Source organism: Denticeps clupeoides, chromosome 15 (assembly GCF_900700375.1).
Source record: "Denticeps clupeoides chromosome 15, fDenClu1.1, whole genome shotgun sequence".
NCBI lineage: Eukaryota > Metazoa > Chordata > Actinopteri > Clupeiformes > Denticipitidae > Denticeps > Denticeps clupeoides.
In genome coordinates this window covers 16,809,341-16,830,232 of record NC_041721.1, presented here as the reverse complement: position 1 = coordinate 16,830,232, position 20,892 = coordinate 16,809,341, and the positions used below count along the sequence as shown (strand labels likewise).

At 45.1% G+C, this 20,892-nt stretch overlaps 1 protein-coding gene across 1 annotated transcript; it reads right to left on the bottom strand.

Annotated features, from left to right (window-relative positions):
* Positions 1–515: 515 nt before the first annotated feature.
* Positions 516–19,329, bottom strand: LOC114765224 (zinc finger protein Dzip1-like). The gene is made up of 9 exons (XM_028955302.1): positions 19,326–19,329; positions 14,543–14,844; positions 11,554–11,638; positions 11,354–11,469; positions 11,110–11,262; positions 2,101–2,233; positions 1,660–1,998; positions 1,121–1,195; positions 516–839 (listed from the first exon to the last, which is right to left on the bottom strand). The coding sequence occupies exons 1-5, from the start codon at positions 19,327–19,329 to the stop codon at positions 11,113–11,115; spliced, it is 657 nt and encodes a 218-aa protein (XP_028811135.1). The 3' UTR covers positions 516–839; positions 1,121–1,195; positions 1,660–1,998; positions 2,101–2,233; positions 11,110–11,112.
* Positions 19,330–20,892: the final 1,563 nt, after the last annotated feature.

Genomic DNA, 20,892 nt, shown 5'->3' with positions numbered 1-20,892 from the left:
CTATTGTTTATATATACAGTACAGGTCAAAAGTTTGGACACACCTTCTCATTCAATGTGTTTTCTTTATTTTCATGACCATTTACATTGGTAGATTCTCACTGAAGGAATCAAAACTATGAATGAACACATGTGGAGTTATGTACTTAACAAAAAAAGGTTAAATAACTGAAAACATTTCCCATGGACCATGGACTCGTTTGTGTAAGGCTGAAACATTGAAAAACACCAACATGGATACTGGATTTCAGCATTTTGGATTTCATTTAAGCAGAGAGAAAGCAAAGCAAAATGACACAGGAGACTTTTTGAGCATAGCTCTTTTTATTTAACGTGTAAATATTTTCATTTTTCACAAATGAAATGAAAATTATTCATTAAAAATATCTGATGTACTAGAATTCCAAGTGCAACATCACATATTGAATCAAATACATTGTAATTATGAGTACCATAGCTTATATTGCTTTAAAAGCTACCTGTCATGTTCAATATTTTTAAAACTGAGAAGGCTGAGTAGGTGACAAGTCCTTCTTGATAATTCGCAGCTTGAAAATGTAGAATTTGTGTTTACATTTACATTTACAGCATTTATCAGACGCCCTTATCCAGAGCGACTTACAATCAGTATTACAGGGACAGTCTCCCTGGAGCAATTTAGGGTTAAGTGTCTTGCTCAGGGACACAATGGTAGTAAGTGGGATTCGAACCCGGGTCTTCTGGTTCATAGGCGAGTAGCCACTAGGCTACTACCACCCCTGATATACCATCAGTCACTCCAGTCACTGAGAGAAACCAGGCTAATCTCCCGAGTTCTGCCAGTCCCAGCCTTGGTTAGCCCTGAGAAACAGCCAGACAATCCTCGTTACCATTTCTACAATTATCAATATTGTATTACTATACATTTCAAAAGTGCACAAAGTAGAAACAGAACGCTACCATTTTTTCATTTCTGAACTAACCGAGGCGCCTCACACACAAGTTTTAGGAAGTGAGGTTTGAATCTGTTGCTTTATGGGCCACCCATGGAAATCACGTGAAGAATTAGACAATCACACATATTTGGAGCAGGAGAGGAAATGCGCAATTCTATGGAAAATGTAGAATTTGGGTTTATATACCATCAGAGTCACTCCAGTCACTGAGAGAAACCAGGCTACTCTTCAGAGTGCTGCCAGTCCCAGCCTCGGTTAGCCCTGTGAAACAGCCAGACAATCCTCGTTACCGTTACAATTTCTACAATTATCAATATTGTATTACTATATATTTCACAAGTGCACAAAGTGGAAACCGAACGCTACCATTTCTTCATTTCTGAACTAACACGCCTCACACACAAGTTTTAGGAAGTGAGGTTTGAATCTGTTGCTTTATGGGCCACCCATCAATACCCAGCACCCATGTAAATTACATGAAGAATGAGACAATCACACATATTTTGAACAGGAGAAGAAATGCACAATTCTACATTTAAAAACAAAATAGTGTGGGTTTCTTTCCACCACCAGGCTACATTGACCCGGCTACCATTACAATTCCAGGCAAGCTGCTTCTTCAAATTCCTGGTCAGGTCTTTGACAAGATAACCTGGAAAGGTTTGGCCAAGCAACTAAGTTCACAACTCTGTTCTTTATATAGAAAATAAGACAGAAGAACTCACCATGGACATTGTTGTGGTTCATGTTCCCATTCTGGCCGTGGTTATGGGCACGCTGAAGCTGCTTGGGGTTGATCTCCTCCATTTCACTTCCTTCCGTCCACTCGCTCTCGCTCTCCACGGCCGTGACTGTTGTCTTGGTCACCAGAGCTGCTGAGGATTTAACTTGAGGCTCTTTGGGTGGAAGGGCAGAAAGTTTCAAGCTCTTGGTTTGTGGGACTTTGGCAGCCTGAGGAGCAGTGCTGAGCTGAGCTGAGCTGTAGGGTTTTTGGCTGTGAATGGAGATGCTTCTTTGGAGGCATCTCTTCATCCGATTCCTCATCCGTACTGAAGGGGGACGTCCTGGAGGAATAAACCGATATAAACGAACAGGTATAAAATGATGAGGTAACCTTTAACCACTGTAGCTGATGGGTGTAGAGAAGAAGCTGAAGTAAAAATTACATTGGCGTGGAGGTTTTGGGAAGGGTGATTGTCCTGCTGCATGGTGCTCTTTTTGGGGTCAGCAGCTGTTTAGCGACTGGGCCTGAAACCACACGGGTCACCCTGGAGGGAAGACTGCTTGACCTTGTCCTGGCTTGGATCAATTCAACAGGAAAGAGGCAATCCGTGAGGTTCATCCAATATTGATGTGTCGACATTTAATGTCGACACATCAATAATATATTTTATATTTAACAATAATCATGAACAACTCAGTATACAGTTGATGTATGTGTGAAGGTCTAAATAGGAATTTTGACCTAAGAAGTAGAAGGCCACAAACTCCAAGGTTCAAACCCCACCCACTACCATTGTGTCCCTGAGCAAGAAACTTAACTCTGAGTTTTCTGGCGGCGGTATAAAAACTCTTGTTAAAAAGTAGTGCCACTTCCATGCAATCAAGCTGCTTGATCAGAATTCAGCAGGATCCTCAAATCCAGGTAAACAGAAAGATTTTGAATTCAGTTGGATATTAATTGATCCCTTCATGCTACTGCGGCCATATTGAGCATTTTAGAAGGACTGGATTTAGTCTTCTCATGCAGTGGGGTCAGAAGAAACACAGAAACAAGCTGACATACCATAAGTAACTGGAATTGAGGCTTCAGCTGTAATCGAACATAATATATATATATATATATTCATTTTTGGTCATATAAAACAATCGCTTTATATGCATTTAACTTTGTAACAAGTGTATGATACCTGGACGTTCCATAACTATGTAAACCGGACTGGAGGTCATCTGCCTCATTTGTGAATTAATCTGAGAGAAACAGAAACTGGCGTGAGATGGTTTTCTTATCAGGGATTCTACCATGGATTCTCATATGACATCAGAAATGGTACCAACTAATTCAACATTCATTTCCTTCAAGTATTTTCAGAACTTTCTAACTGCACTCAAAATGTTACACAGACAATATAGACCGGCCCAGCTATCAGAGCTATAAAACCCAGGCTGTAAGGAATCTGGAAAGCAGCACTAATTCAGGATTTCCTGTACGAGTGAACCACTTCCTGTGATGGCCCCCCGTCATTTTTCCACTCACTCTACACTTTTTTACGTAATAGCCCTAGCTCATAGCTCTAAGACAGCTCTGGCTTTCACATTCTAGTTCATTCAAAGCTTGAAGAATGGTTAAAACATATTAAACATATTAAAATGAGAGACATTCTGTTCCAGCACACCTATCACATTACAAATTCCTTTGAATTTTAAATTAGTATTTATCTCTGTATCATTTTTCGTCTTCACTTTATCCAGTTTAGATGTCCACTTCTCTTCCTACAAATGACAAAAAGAATGATGGAAGAATAATGTACACATTATTACAAACATATATACATAACAATAAACAAGTTTGTGAACAGACAAGCTGAAGTTTGGGTGCATAAAATTGTCGGGTGTGGCACTCGGGCATTATCATGTCAGATGATGAGTTCATTTCTGACCTGTCTCTGGAGCAATAAGATGAAAAAGCTAAGATGAAAAAGCATGTTTTATTGAATTCATTTTAAGCCCAAATTAACACATGAATAAGGTTGACATTGGATGCATTTATCATTGACAATTTTTATAAAACCATATAAGCCAGCTGTGCATGATATTTCATACATTAAAAACCCCATTCATTACTAAATGATTTGCTGAACCACATATCAGGACGAATGTTTGAGAAAGCTGCATTTTGTAGACCAAATATTGCATTTATGAAGTATTTTTAACTTTGTTTAAATGAAATCATTAAATTACTTGCACTCAAATTTTACGCAAATTGGTCACGACTGTCTCAAAAATTGTTAACTTTATATTAGTGGTGTGTATTGTCAAGGATTTCACGATACAATAGGTATCTCAATCCGATTATATTATGATATATTGTGATACTGTACATATTGCGATATTCTACATTTCACTGAAAATGTAAAAACCGCTGACATAAAAGATGCTGTGATCGCTCTGCCATGCGACTTCACTCTGCCTGAAATGCAAGCAGTAATTTAAAGAGCCCAGCTGTACAGCGCCATCTACAGGAGTGAAGGTTGTAGTCGCACACTGATTCTCATCTCTGCTGACCTCCCTAAGGAAAACGCTAGTCCACCCGATGGACTAAATTTACATAAAAAAGATGCTGCCCCTGTATCAATACAATGTCACCACGTAAAATATTGTGATATATTGCTGTATTGATATTTTGTAACACCCCTACTCTATATTAAAGCCTCACGTCTCGGGTGTGAAGGGGAAAGAGGCACAGAAGCAGGACATTGGGATCCAAGGGTTTTATCATAGCACAAAACAATGAGGCACAAGGGCCAAAAAGGTAACAGTTACTAGTTAAAAGGTTAACTTTAATCCTAAGGTGTGTGACGGTTGTCAGGAACTGAAACATAACTCAACAGCAAGAATTCATGTTCCACATTAATGTTGTAGCACCTTACTGTCTGACAAACAGAATTGCAGCTTTATACCATTTACAATACACTACTACACACACCAACATCGAAACTCTTTGCACATGTTCAAACTACATCACACCTGCACTTTACTCAAAATAGTAAAATGCACTAGCATGTAGATTAAATTATCTTTCTTCCACTGATGTCCTCAATTCTACATCTAACCTATCTAAATTCTAAACTATAATGCGCAGTATCATTCAACAAGGTTTACATTCTCCAACCTCAATAGTATTGGAGTGTTGTATAGATCTGTAGTTCTCTTTCAAACATTCGCTCGGTATCTCACTATGGGAAACGCCCTCAGCGTGACCGATCGCGGAAGCACCAATGACACCACGTCCGTCGCAGACGGACCAATGGCAGCTGCACCCCGGGAGCCCCGCCTCCCTATATCAGGTGCCGCCACCCACCGGAACGGCCTTCTCGCACTCTTCCCCGTGAAGATCTGCGGTCTTTCCTCAGTGCCCGGATTGTGGCTGCCCCCTGCTTACAGTTCACAGGCGAACCGTCAAGGACCTCGCCGCAGAACGCAGGTCTGCGGTCACCCTCCACGTGGTACCGAGAGGTCTTCCTTTCTCTTAGTTTCTGTGGAGGAACAGTGGGCTCACCCCCTCCGAATACCGCCTAACGCGTCAAGGCGAGGGGTAGGAAAGCAGAAAAAAAGCGAAGGGACGCAATTCGACGCTAACGCGTTGTGGCGAGTGTCCCCGGCCATTTAGAGCTCTCACCAGGTTCTAATGGCCAGCCCCTCTCCCGCCGGGTCCTCCGGGACAAAGGGCGTCGTGTCCCGCTATTGCCCCGCTGCCTGTGGTTTCAGTATCTCAGGCAAGGACCCGCACCCCATGTGCATCACGTGCATGGGGGTGAAGCACGCTCGGGCGTCGCTTGCGGACCCGGATGGCTGCGCTCACTGCAAAGCCATGTCGGTGAAAACCCTGGAGAGGAGGCTACGTATCGCCGCGTCCACACGCGCCGACACGTGTCTGCTGCCTAAAACCGCGGCGGAGGGCGCCTCAAAACCCCCTCCACCCCGCGCCTCCACGAGTTGGGCGGACATAATGGACGTCAAGTCCCCTATGCTGCCCCCGCTGTTCGACGAGCACGTGTTCGCGGACAGGGAGGAGGCAGACGTCGAGGAGGAGGATGACGATCAGCTCCTCCGAGACGAGCCAGAGGAGGACGACGAGGATGCCATTCTCCCGGATGCGCAGCCCTCTAGACCTCCCAGCGCTCAGGGCAGCGAGCCCTCCACGGGGGACTTCGGTTTGGTCGAGGTGTGTAAAAGAGCCGCGGCCAGGCTGGGCATTGCATGGCCAGCCCCCCGTGGTGACCTCGGGGTTGAGAGGGACTTTTTCGATGGGAAAAGACTCCCTTCTCGTCCGCCCGCATTCAGCCAATCGCTTCCCGCGGTGCCTGCGTGTGTGACCGAGGTCAGACGGTCCTGGGATAAACCCTTTTCTAACCGCGTTCCCGTCAAGGGCTACTCGGGTTTGGATATTGGCGACATGGAGGAGCTGGGGCTCTCCAGCCCCCCCACGGTCGAGGCTTCGGTGGCTCATCACCTCCACCCGACCAGGAGGGCTTCATTTTCGTCAACAGGACCGTCGCTCCCAGGTAAAATGGATCGCTTTACCGCGTCCATTTATCAGAAGATTTTTAAATCTTCCGCGCTTTCCGCCAGGGCGCTTAACGTGACCTCGCTCCTGACGGCGTACCAAGCCGAACTGCTCGAGGAGCTGGGAAAGCAGCTGGACTCTGGCAACCCCGATCCAGCGACCTGGGTGGAGATCTGCATGATCTCAGACCTGAATCTGCGCACTTCACGCGGCGCGATTCAGAGTTGTGGCCGTACAATGGGTCTCACCGTCGCGGGTGAGCGCTCGTTGTGGTTAAACTTATCCAGTCTCACCGACTGGGAGAAGGTTGAATTTCTCGACGCGCCGGTAGACTGTAAGAACCTTTTCGGCCCAACAGTCGAGGCAATGCGGCAGAGGTGCGATCTCCAGAAGAAAGAAGGAGAAGCCTTCAACTTCTGTCTGCCTCGCAAGCCGGCGCCGCGCCCCCCCCCCCCCTCGCCCGGGACCCCCGCTCCCCCGCCCGGGACCCCCGCCTCAACACCGGGGTTTCCGATCTGACTTCAGGTCACCTGGCCCACGGGCCACGGGGAGGGCAGCTGAACCCCGAGCTCAACACCGGGCTACCAGCTTCAGACAGGGGACAAAGCCGTCATACGCGGAGGTCGCTGCACAGCACCGCCCGGCTCCTCCCCCCAGCGGTAAGAAGAGCCGGCAGACCTAGGGATTCGTTTCCCTCACAGCAGGGGCGTCGCCAGCACCACGTGGTCTCTGGCCTCTCCCCTCCCTTGACCGACGTCACACTCGCCCCTCCCCCAGCAAAACGGGCGACGGTGTGCACGTCGGCAGTACGTTCTGTTCAATGTTCAGCGGCCACTTTTGTTCCCCCGCTTCATTGAAGGACCAAAGCACCAGTTCACATCGTGCTTCCACTTACGCCCTCCCCTCAGCTTGTTCGGTCGAGCTTGAGAGTGGAGCAGGTAAGGCGGGTTTGTCCCTGTTCATTTTCCCCTTGACGTTCTCAGGGTTCATTAAAAATGGCGCTGCCGCATCCACGCCTAGGGCTGAGGGCGCAGGCGCACGAACGAAAACGAAACTTAAGCGGAGAGTGTCATGCCTCTGCGCCTCCACCAGATGGTGCTCACGCGCCGCTGGTGGGGCAGATGAACCCCCTTGCGCGCCGTTTCGACAGCTGGCGCGCATGCGCAGTTCACCCCTGGGTCCTGGCGACGCTAGGGAAAGGTTACAGGCTGCAGTTTGCGGCACGTCCCCCCGCGTTCATCGGGGTGGTTTCGTCGCTGGCAACTGGGGATGCCGCTCAGGTTTTGGAGGCAGAAATAACCTCCCTTCTGAGCAAACGGGCAATAAGGCCCGTCCCCATGGAGGAAATGCAGCGGGGTTTTTATTCTCGCTATTTCCTGGTTCCAAAACGGGACGGAGGGCTCCGCCCTATTCTGGACCTGCGTGTTCTCAACAAACACCTCAGGCGGTTCAGATTCAGAATGCTCACTCACAAGGGCCTGTTTCGCTCGGTTCGTCCCGGCGACTGGTTCACTACAGTGGACCTGCAGGACGCGTATTTTCACATCGGAATCTATCCTGCCCACAGGCGGTATCTCCGGTTCTGTTTCCACGGTGTGGCTTACGAGTTTCTCACGGTTCCGTTCGGCCTGAGCCTCGCGCCCCGTGTGTTCAGCAAATGTATAGAAGCAGCTCTGACCCCGCTCAGATCCTCGGGCGTCAGGGTTCTGGCTTGTCTGGACGATTATCTGCTCTGCGCCCGATCGCGCGAGCAGGCAGTGCACGAAACGAAAGTGCTGGTGACCCACCTCACCAGCCTGGGTTTCAGTATAAACTACGCCAAGAGCGCACTGGTTCCGTCCCAGACCGTAGAATATCTGGGCCTCCAGATAAATTCTGTGTCTTTTCGCGCTTCACTATCCGAGAGACGCGTACTGTCGTTAAAACAGTGCGTTGGTCTGTTCAGCAGCGGCAGAGCGGTCCAGTTCAGGACCTGCCTGCGCCTGCTGGGGGTCATGGCTTCTACTGTGGCAGTGGTCCCGCTGGAACTGTTGAACATGCGTCTCTGTCCCCGTCGGCACCTCGGCCGTTCTGTCACGGTCTCGGAGGACTGCCTCACGGCTCTCCACTGGTGGCAGAGGGCGGGCAATTATTTGTCCGGCGCGCCACTGGGTGTCGTGTCCGTAAGGAAGACGGTGACCACGGACGCCTCCCTCACGGGCTGGGGCGCCGTGTTCGAAGGCAGGACGGTCAACGGGCTCTGGCCATCATGGCTTCGGGACGCCCATATAAACTACCTGGAGCTGTTGGCAGTTTTTCACGCTGTGGTGCATTTTCTCCCCCACCTGCGGGGCTGTCATGTTCTTATCAGGACGGACAATCCAACCGCGGTGGCATATGTCAACCGGCAGGGCGGGACGCGCTCATGCCGTCTGCACGGTCTGGCGTGGAGATTAATGCTTTGGAGTTACGCGCACCTTGCGTCACTGCGTGCGACGCATGTGCCGGGTTTGGTGAATTCGGGGGCGGACCTCCTCTCCAGGGGGAACCCCCTGTACGGCGAGTGGAGGCTCCACCCTCAGGTGGTTACTCAGATCTGGGAGAGGTTCGGCAGGGCTGCCGTAGATCTCTTCGCCTCGCGCGGAGACGCGCAGTGTCCCCTGTTCTTCTCTCTGAAAGACAGCGACGCGCCGTTGGGGGTGGACGCGCTGGCGCACCCGTGGCCGGACGCGCTGATGTACGCATTCCCACCCCTGAGCCTGATTTGCCCCACACTCTCGCGAGTGAGAGAGGGCGGTCTGACTCTCCTGCTGGTGGCCCCCCGCTGGCCGGGGAGGCCGTGGCTGGCGGAGATATTTCAGCTTCTGTGGGACGAGCCCTGGCAGCTCCCGCCACGCAGGGACCTTCTGTCACAAGCACGCGGGGAGATTTTCCACCCCTCTCCAGGTCAGCTGAATTTGTGGGTCTGGCCCGTGAGAGGCTGAATTTGGACGCGGCTGGTCTCCCTGCCAGGGTGATCACCACCATCCAGAATGCCAGGGCTCCATCCACGCGCACACTGTATGACAGCAAGTGGCGCGTTTTTGAACAGTGGTGCGAACAGAGGCGGGTTGTGCCCTTTGTGTGTTCGGTTACTGCTGTGTTATGTTTCCTGCAGGACATGTTGGACAAGGGCAGGGCGTTTTCCACTGTTAAAGTGTATCTAGCTGCTATAGCAGCATGCCACATGGGGTTTGACAACACGTCTGTTGGTCAGCATCCTCTCGTGCGCCGTTTTCTGAAAGGCGCCCGCCGGCTCCGGCCGGCTAGTCAGCTTTTCGTCCCTTCGTGGGACTTGCCCCTGGTCCTGCAGATGTTCTCAGAACCTCCTTTTGAGCCTCTGGAACAAGTGAGTGTGAAACTCCTGACCCTCAAGACAGCTTTGCTTCTCGCGCTGTCCTCAGCGAAGCGGGTGAGTGAGATTCATGCGTTCTCTGTTCATCCTTCTTGTATGAACTTCGGCCTGGGCGATGCTAGAGTTGTGCTGTTACCTAACCCTGCATTTGTTCCCAAGGTTGTTAACTCTGCTTATAATTGTAGCGCTGTGGAGCTGAGCGCTTTTCACCCCCCTCCATTTGCTTCAGAAGAAGATCGGAGGCTGCATTGTTTGTGTCCGGTACGTGCCTTGCGGGTTTACACGGACAGAACCAGAGCTTTCAGGAGGAGTGACCAGCTGTTTGTGTCCTGGGCTCCTCCATACAGAGGTAAGCCGATTTCATCTCAGCGGTTATCGCGCTGGCTGGTGGAAGGTATCGGCATGGCCTACCATGCGCGGGGTCTCCCGCCCCCGCAGGGGCTTAGGGCTCATTCCACTAGGGCCACGGCTACCTCTTGGGCTTTATTCAGGGGTGTTTCTGTACGTGATATTTGTGCTGCTGCTAGCTGGGCTACGCCACACACATTTATTAGGTTTTACCGACTCGACGTCACAGCCCCGCCGCTCGCGCACGCTGTGCTTAGTGTCGGTGCCGCTGATTAGAGTTGTTTCGGCTCCGTGTGCGTCCGGATGGAGGTACTTCGGAAAGCATGCAATACGGGAGTTGGCCATATCTTTCCCATAGTGAGATACCGAGCGAATGTTTGAAAGAGAACGTGAGGTTACTTGACGTAACCCCGGTTCTCTGATAACATGAGTGAGGTATCTCACTGCTTTCCCCTCCTTGCATTTTGGCACGGGGAAGAGCATGCTAGAGAAGGCCGTTCCGGTGGGTGGCGGCACCTGATATAGGGAGGCGGGGCTCCCGGGGTGCAGCTGCCATTGGTCCGTCTGCGACGGACGTGGTGTCATTGGTGCTTCCGCGATCGGTCACGCTGAGGGCGTTTCCCATAGTGAGATACCTCACTCATGTTATCAGAGAACCGGGGTTACGTCAAGTAACCTCACGACCTGTAGTTACTTCACTGGTTTTCCAATGAATGTCGCTTTTTCACTGAATGTCACTTTTGCATTGCACTGTGCTGCTTGTTTGCACCTTTTGTCCTGTCGAAATCAACATTCAATGTTGCAAAGGGGGCATCTACATGTTATATAAAGCTACTGATGACAAATTTACATTTACAGCATTTATCAGACGACTTACAATCAGTAGTTACAGGGACAGTCTCCCTGGAGCAACTTAGGGTTAAGTGTCTTGCTCAGGGACACAATGGTAGTAAGTGGGATTTGAACCCGGGTCTTCTGGTTCATAGGCTACTAGGCCCACTAGGCTACTACCACCCTAACCAAATTAACCTTGAACCTAATAGATAATCCCTTTATGGTGGACTATCCTTTGTTAATCCTGTTTGCAGCAAAAACAATAAAATATCTGCAAATATCTTTAATGTTGTATTTTGCAAAATCTCTCTTTAATAAAAATGGTAGACCTACCTTCTACAGTGTTGCGTTCCTCTTGTAAAGTGAGTCCATATCTCTATTGTTGCACTCCCTGATTTCATCCATCTGCCTGTTCATGTTCTTCCTCTCCTCCTCTTTCCACTTCTCCAACTCCTTCATCATGTGCTCCTTCATCATCTGCTCCTGCTTCTCTCCCAGGGGAATGAGGAAGAGCACGAATAAGACCTTGTTTGTTTCTTCTGAACATTGCTGCTGTTGTATGGAACCATATGGGCACCTGTGAGCTTTTAGTTATGTAGGTCTGCTGCTGCGCCTCCAGCTGATCCTTCAGCTTAGTGATCTCCTCCTGGAACCTGACAAACTGGAGCTTCCGCTGGTTCTCAGACATCAGATCTAATGAACAAAAAGAAAATGTTGCATTTCATTGATCAACTGACGTTCATTCAGTATTACTACTGTACAGTGGGTGTTACTTACTGAAGTCATACTCCTCAGGGTGCCTGCGCTGCATGTGGCTTTGCAAATAGGATGCATTCAAAAAGGCTTTGTTGCAGTGTTGGCACTGAAAGAGACAAATAGATATTTATTAAAGTATTTTCTGTGTACTTTCTTTGTATACATTGACAAAAGAATCTGCTTGGACCATCATTGGGATTTTTCCCTAAGCCTACATGCTAGTATGTGTCATGGCAGAAATGACAATCCTCAGACAACGGATCGAACAGAAGTGTAGAGCAGTGGCAAACCTTCACTCCCCCTCCTCACCCTTTCCCAACGTCAACCAATCATTTACATTTCCAGTCCAGAGTGACTTACAACGTGCTTTCAAGTTACCATCGGTGAAGTGATCGGACCCCCAACTATGAATACAACCTTTTTATTCACTCTTGTTGTAGATTCTGTACATAAGTCAGACAATAAGAAGGTTACAAGTTAATCTAAATATTCTCTAAAGAGGAATGTCTTGAGCTGCCGTTTGAAAGTGCTCAGTGACTGAGCTGTTCTGACCTCTGACTGGTCATTCCAGTCAGAGTCTTGATGAATGTCTTCCTTTCACCTTTACCGATGGGGGGACCAGGCGAGCAGTACTGGAGGCGATCAGAGTGTGAATGTGGGATCTCTGGAGCGTTTCCAGGGAAACGGAGCGTTTTGCCCCCTCCGCTGCACGTCAGAGCGCATCACAGCACTGGACATGTTGACAGCAGGCTACACCCATCATACAAACCAGCAACTGAGCCCTTCATCCATTTTTAAAAGGAAGCTACTGACACCCACATGTATGTGTTGCATTTGTGTGCCTTTGTGGCTTTTGTGTGTTCGCCTGACTCCTTGTCCAGGTCGCAGGACGCCACAGCCACTTGTCTGGGGAGAACCCAGTACTGTCAGTCATGGACAGTCAGCATAAGGCACTTCTTGTGTTGCCATAATTGCATTGCGGCGCTGTGATAACTTCCCTAAATCAGCGGTGAAATTGGATTAGTCATCTGAAGAGCGTCTACAGATACAGAATCTGTTAACTGGCAGTATCAGTTCACAGCTTATGGTTGCATGAAAAATAGAGATTATATTTATATTATAAATATAATATATTATATTATAAACACACACATACATACATTAATGTGGCACTATTTGCATACAGGCAACAAACTAATAAGTGATAATAAGTCGGTATAGTATATAATTGCCACGAATGAATTTAAAATGTGCTTATATTAAGTGAACATCATTCTAAATAAACAGATGAAGGAATTTTACTTTACTGTATACACCAGTCAGACATTACATTATGAGCAACCTCTTGCTACCGACACAGCCCGAGCGGCCCACTAGACCTCTGTTTCTATGCTAAGCTATCTGGGACTGTCCCTGTAACTACTGATTGTAAGTCGCTCTGGATAAATGAGGGCGTCTGATAAATGCTGTAAATGTAAATGTAAATGTTTACTCGTCATCCAGCTTGACAGGCATGACAAGTTAGCGTTAGCGCATTAATAACAGTAGTAAAGCAGGGGTGCTATAGGGGTGCTATAGTTACTTTGCATTAAAAGACTAAAGACATGTTTTTATTCACTAGCCTTTTTTGGACCATTCATTTTTCAATCTGTTGTCATGTATAGCTACACTGCAAAAAAAGCTTTTCTTACCTAGTAATTTTGTCTCGTTTCCAGTCCAAATATCTAAAAAAATCTTAAATCAAGATTACTAGACAAGAAAAATGGCATGAGAAAATTAAGTGATGCTTAAAACTTCTGTTTGAGATTATATATCATTAAGATTAGTTTTCTTACCCCATTGGCAGATAATTTTGCCTGTTTTAAACAAACAATCACTTAATTTTGAGATGTTTTATCAGAAAACAAGACATCATTTCTTATGCTATTTCATGTGTCTAGTCAATGTATCTTGATTTAAGATTTTTTAGAAATTTGGACTGAAATCAGGACAAAACTACTAAGTTGGAAAAGCATTTTTTGCAGTGTGTGTCAGTGTGAGAGTTTGTGAGTGTGTGCATCTGCGAGTGTGTGCAACTGCAGTGTAGTGTAGAGAACAAGTTCTGACATTCAAACAAATCCTGTTAAATTTTCTGATTTGTATTGTTCTTTGTTTTTTTTATAAATTATTTATCGTTCTGGCAGCTCAGGTGGCACTTTATTTAAAAAAAAGTCTATATTTGGCAGATGTAAAGCATACATGTGTATGTTTTTTGTGTTAGTCAATTTTTATTTTATTTTATTATTATTATAACAGCACTTTCTAAAGATTTTGGTTCTGTTTTTGAATAAAGGGTTGGAAATGAACGCTTTTCTTGTTTTTTTGTTTATCCGATTCTACAATTGATAAAAAAAGAATCTACAGATTAATCGGTTATTAAAATAATCGTTAGTTGCAGCCCCATCAGGGACATAATGGTAGTATGTTCGGTTTGAACCTGAGACATTGTGTTCTTCTGGTTACCCACTAGACTACTACCACAACTCTGATCTTGTGAAGTGTTTAGATTCAGGCAGGGCCAACAAATTCTAGAACTAGTTCTAGCTGTTAATGATTAGCTGTTGACCGAGGAGAACCGGTAGTGTTAGGCTGACGCTAGCCTCTGACGTAACACCCCAAAAAAAAAAAAAAAAAAAAAAAAAAAGATCACCCGTCACATGCTAATAAAAGACAGCGGCAGAGTAACGACCAGGAACAGCCTGCCAGGAGTGTGAAGGTGGATGGAGGAGGAGTGAGTAATGGTGTGATATCACCGTGGGAATTAAGAATAGGCTTGGGGGGGCATCACCACCTGCTAAGCTGCTGGATATCCCAACTAACTGCTCTGCCATCTCAAAAGCAGAATCTGTACTTCTGTTTGCCTGATGAGAGGACCTTGTTTGTAAAACACAGGAATGGATGAGGTGATGGAAGATAACGGAAGATGATGGAAGATGATGGAAGGTGATTGTGTGAGGGGGAACAGACACACCTTGTGATAACTGGCCATTCCAGCGGTTATCATGGCATGCTGGGATGCAATGATCTCCTTCCTCTGCATCAGTTCGTCTTTCAAGGTCTTGAGCGACTCCGTCTGCTTCTGCATCTTGCTCTGGAGGTCGCTGCGGAGCTGCTCCCGCTCCCTCTCCACCGCCTCGACCTTGTCCTTGACCACCCTGAGACTGTGGCTCTGGTGGTCCTGAGCATGAAGCAGGTACTCCACGGTGAACTGGGCCAGTCGGAAGAGTTTGAGCAGCACCGGGTCCACAGGGGACTGGCAGCGCTGGCACTTTTCTCAGTTCATGGGCAGTTATTTTGCGCCTTGGTTTTTCCACACGCTTCTTGCGACCCTGTTGACTATTTTGAATGAAACGCTTGATTGTTCGATGATCACGCTTCAGAAGCTTTGCAATTTTAAGAGTCCTGCATCCCTCTGCAAGATATCTCACTATTTTTTACTTTTCTGAGCCTGTCAAGTCTTTCTTTTGACCCATTTTGCCAAAGGAAAGGAAGTTGCCTAATAATTATGCACACCTGATATAGGGTGTTGATGTCATTAGACCACACCCCTTCTCATTACAGAGATGCACATCACCTAATATGCTTAATTGGTAGTAGGCTTTCGAGCCTATACAGCTTGGAGTAAGACAACATGCATGAACAAAATACTCATTTGCCTAATATTTCTGCACTCCCTGTATAAGATCAGAAATGCTATGGGGCAATGCAAGGTTGTGCACAGAAACCTTCTGTTGGATTTAACTTTCCTCCCAGTGACCAATACACTGCAAATTCAATCACAGGAGGATTCATTCAGTGATGATGATCTCAGAGAGGGTAAAGAATTAAGTGAGCTTAGTAGTTTGGACAAGGAATCTTCTCAAGCACAAACATCGTTATGGGTGCTGTCTGACACAAATTCTGAAGATGGTGAAGACTGTGCAGCAGAAGTGCCTGTTTCACAAGCCATGGGTGGACAGGATGTTGTGCCAGTTGCTGGTCCATCTAACACTCAGTCCAACTATGAAGAAACAAAGTCTGTTACGGATCCTTCTCCAGACACCAATAATAAACAAACTAACATTGTTCAAAATAGTGACCCTGGCCGAAAGACCAGGCGTTCCTAATAAAATGGCTGAAGGACCGGGTGTTCTTAAAAAAGTGGCTGAAGGACCAGTAGGTCTTAATAATGTGGGTGATTGAGCAGGCATCCTAATTAAATGGCTGGTCATTTTAATGCTAGCATGCTAACAGGGCGTAGCCAATGAGGTGGCATTCCTAATAAAGTGGCCGAAGGACCGGGCGTTCCTAATAAAGAATACAGAATCATCTTCTTTTTTTTTTGTCCATGTTAAAAGAATGAACAGTTGTTATATGCGATGCATCATCCAGATAAAATGTGTTGGATCTAAAATAAACTTGATGTCAGCAACAGCTTTGTCCTGAAGCTGCATTTTTGAGTTGATAGCGCCCCCGTGTGGTTGTAACCATGCACTAGACATTTTATTCTAGTACACAGGTTACAGTAAAATATAACAACTAAACATACACTAGTTTTTACTGAAAACAATGACATTAGTACAATTGTACTCATTTTACATTATACATATACAGATGTACAAGTATCACAAGTTTCACAATGTCAATCATTTCACTTTCATGCCATAATATTTTATATGAAACTTTATTTAGATTTAGATTGAGTTAGGTTATGTTGCATGGGTCAATAAAAGTTCTAGTTTTGAACTGAATAGGTATGATTCTTCATTCTCTAACATATACTGACTCAGCCAGGACAGTGGGTGAGTTTGTCACTATTTTTAATGTCTGGTTAAGTATTAGACACAAATAGCAAGATTGTTGTTCAGTGGTTGCATTTGATATAGTTTAGTCATATTTATAACAGCGAAACGCCTATTATATGAATGATGACGCGCACATCCTGCCGAAGTCTGTTTAATTTAGGTATTTAAATTACACTTTTATGTATCATTGAGATTAATTTGTAATTGTGAGATACTTACCTGATTTGTATTTTGTATTCTTTTGTTTACAGTTTTATAATCTAAAACTTGTTTCCCATATTAAATCCTGCCATACACAACAATCAGCCTGTTTCATGGAGGAAAAGATGTTGGGAGATGAGTGTGTTAAGCTAGCTGTGTCACGTTCCCTGCAACAATCTTTAGCGAGGACAGTAAGAGGACGACCATTGAACATGGACTTTAAGATAGATCAGGATTTCTACCTGTAGTTTTCAACTCTACCATGGAAGACACAGTCATCACAGGACGAGCTCCAGTTGAAGACAGAGTTAGCTAAATCCCAGCTTGTTTCTTCAGGTCTAACAAAGTTTGATGACTTACCTGAACACTACACTCTAAAAAACGCTGGGTTGTTAGTTCAATCCAAATGCTGGGTTGATTTAACCCTATTTGGGTTGAAAATTGGTCTTGATCTATAACCCAGCCGTTTTGGGGACCCTGCTGGGTTGGGAACATGGACGGGAAAGATAGCACGAACGTCACGTCAACTTCCAGGGACATCAGCAAGAGAAGCCGCCATTGTCTTTGCACCGTCTTTAGTTTCTAAGGGGCAAAAAAATAAGAATCTGAAGGGCAAAAAAATAAGTTCCTGAAGAGAAAGCCGTGGGGGTAGGAGATGGGTGGGGGAAAAATCTGAGGGAAAAGCTGCAGGGGGGAAGGAGAGAGGAGAAATTTTGAATTTTTCTGCAAGCTTTATTTAACACTGCTTAATATCTTGAAACTGCATTGGCGCCACCAATTTGTGTGTGTATTTACTCACATGGAGATCGGTAAGCTATTTTGCAAATACACTGTGAAAGGGGGTTTTGGGTTTAATGTTGTATTTTAGAAGTAAACCTTTCTGTCTACATTGGTCTGTTTCTCTTAAGTTTGGACCCTTTTAAAGGAATTTTGCTTGCTGTAATGAGGAAACCATTTTCTGGATGAACAAGGTGAGTTGTTTTCTCTATTCAAATACTACTAATTAAAAACTGCTGGAACATTTGTAGTTTGAAACGGGCATTTGAATGTGTGTAAATTATGAGGTCGTCTTAAGTGAACAGTGAGCATTTGATACTTGCAGCATTGTGTTGTTAGAGTTGCTCTCTACTACTCTACATACAGTTTTTCAAAAGTAATGTAGAATACACATTATGTCAATGTAGGTTTGAAAAAGTAAATACCCACTTTCAACATATGCCAAATTTTTTTTACACTACTAGTTTTGTTTAAAGCCACCTTAAAATGCTTTGGAAATGCAAGTACTGCTCTGCCATCTGCGAGAAGAAAACACAGCTTTTTAAACATTTTTATGCAAGAACTAAGCCTTTTCCTTGCTTGCATCAGGAATCACATTTGCTCTTAGATGAGAGGAGGTTGTAAAGGATGAGCCTGACATGAACCAGATGATCCAACGCTGGTCAGCGCTTTTCACTGAAAGGAGGTTTGTGAATGTGTCCTTTAATGTTTTTTTTCTTATTTGTTTTACATACATTATGTTTAGAGAGGTTTATTTGTGTTATAAATAACTGCCTGAATATCAGAACTGAGCATAACAGTTTAACAGGATTGTTGGTAGAAATTTTAAAGAAGAGTTCTTTGGTGTTCTTGATGGGTTGTGTCCAAGTTTGATGGAAATTTTAATAAGAAGACAGGTCGGATAAGAAAGCATATAGCTGACCTGCTACAACACACAACGGTGGGTTGATATTTCTCTTTTCTTCTTGTAATGGTATTGATGTTTAGTTCAATACATAAACTTGTTCTCACGCCTTCCTTTGTGGTATTTCTCTATATGGACAAATTAACTGATATAAGATATATTTCCTTTGTTCTACATTGAAGTGTGTTTTATACCTCTTTGCAGAGCACAGAGCCAACAGCCATTAGATTGCTGCTAACCTGAATATTCTCTTTTTGTCTTGTTTCTTGCACTATGTAGACTCCATGGACATCATAGTGGGAATCTTCTGCTACGAGGACAACAGTTCAGCAAGCCCAGCATTGCCACAACTCAACCCCTCAAGAGTGGGTGTCATCCTAGAGGACAACCTTGCAATGGAAGCACTCACCAACCTACCTTAAGCAATGTGCCTCTTGTTTGGCTTTACCTACACACTTCACCTGCAGCACCCCAAGTGCTTGAAAAAGCAGGTAATGCTAAATTTAGGTCGAAGTGAGCTACCTCCAAAGGTTCATAAGCTGAAGAATAAGCTAGCAGGGTAAGACACAATTATGCTTATAGCACAGCTCTTCATGCCTGTGTCTGGATTGTTGCACAATTACTTTGCACTGATTAGAGCAAATAGGCTTGCAGTTGTTCATTTTGTCTGCTTCTTCTTGTGCTAGATGTGTCTAGTATTGTATTTATTTATTTTTTTACAGAGGGCACATTACTGCATAGTTGTTCTTAAGTCTGATGTTGTGTGTTTCTTACAGATGACTCTTATATCTTAGTATCTATTGATGTTTATGTAAATGTAATGAAGTTTTCATGTCAAATTGTGTTCATTTGTCTGACTTCAGTATGATGCATTGTTACTGACTTCAGTCACATTGTTTCTGTGATACAGTTTGATACATTTTCATACAAATTGCTGAGGTGGAGATGGGGAAAATTTTCTTAAATAATTTATTTACAACAAAACATGTTTTGTTATAAATAAAATTCCATTACTGAAGTATGTATTGCTGTAGAATTGTTTTTATTTTAGTAATTTTAATCTCAAATTTCTAGATTAAATTTCTGACCCATTTTGGGTTTCATTCAACCCAGCAGCGTAGTCATTTTTAACTAATAGTTGGGTTAAAAACCACAACCCAGCATGCTGGGTTAAACGTGTAACCCAACTTGTTGACCCAGCGCTGGGCTACAAAAATAACCCAAATTGGGGTGTTTTTAACCCAGCAGTTTTTAGAGTGTATCAATGCTGGAGGGAGACATTCGTCAGCACAGCCGAAAACCTCAGCCTAACACCAAGTGAAGAAATTAGGTCTGTGAAAATCAAACAACCACTCATTGGGCTTAAAACGATCTGGGAATGACTAAATAAAAATATGGTGCTCCAAAGGTTATAGAAAGAGCTCTGTTCAGTAAAATAGACGGCTTACCCAAGATCCATAATAGAGAGAGTCAGAGACTACAAGAACTGGCAGATCACCGAACTTGATGTTGTCAAAAAAGATGGTTAGCTTATCTTGACACAGCAGGGGGGGTGGAAAAGACAATTGTGGAAAAACTTCCTTTATATCTTCAGGACAAGTGGATGTCACCAGGAGGTAAATACAAAAGGGATCATGGGGTTGCCATCTGCAGAGAGGCTGACGAGAGAATAGATCCCAGCTTTAACCTTTCAAATCGCTCTATGAATCCTTATAGAAAAACCTAAAACAGGAAACGTTGAGAAGGTGTGTATACACCAAAAACCCCACTCTTTAAAGAACTGCAGAGGTTTTCGGAAAATGCTGTTGGAAGAAAACAATATATGTTTCCGTTGCTGTGAGTCATATTTGCATCAAGCCAAGTCTTGTGCCCATCAAATGCACTGAAAACACCTGGCTGCATTGCAACTAGACCTCTGCAAACATGCCTAAGATTCACCCTGAGACTAAAGTGTTGATTATCAGTCCAGATTCCCTGCTGATGTGGCAGACATCTTCAATGTGTCTCAGTGTCAAGTACAGATGATACAATTTTTTTTAAAGAGACTGGAGATGTTTTTGACAAATCCAGGTCAGGCAGGATTCTGTCTTTAAATGGCCTTCATCGTCGAATCAGTGCCCAGTAGCCAGCACTAAATAAAAGACATTTGAAAAACGTGTGGCATTTGCAAAGGCCCATAGCCTACTAAAAGGATGGATGCTGGAAAAGGGGGTGAAGGTGGATTTTTCAGATTAATCTTCTGTTGAATGACACCACAGTCGTTGCAAATATTGCAGGAGACCTACTGGAGCCCGAATGGATCGAAGATTCACCCAGAAAACAGTGATGTTTGGTGGCAGAAAAATCATGGTCTGGGGTTACAACTGGGGTGGTAGTAGCCTAGTAGGTAACACATTAGTATAAGAACTAGTATAAGAACCAGGTTCAAGAGATCTGCAGGGTGGAAGGCAACATCAATAGTCTGAAATACCAAGAAATCTTAGCTACCTTTTATATTCCCAACAATAAAAGAGGCCAAATTCTGCAGCAGGATGATGCACCACCACATACTTCCATCTCTACATTAAAGTTCCTCAAGGCGACGAAAATCAAGATGCTCCAGGATTGGCCAGCCCAGTCACTAGACATGAACATCTTTAACTATGTGTGGGGTAG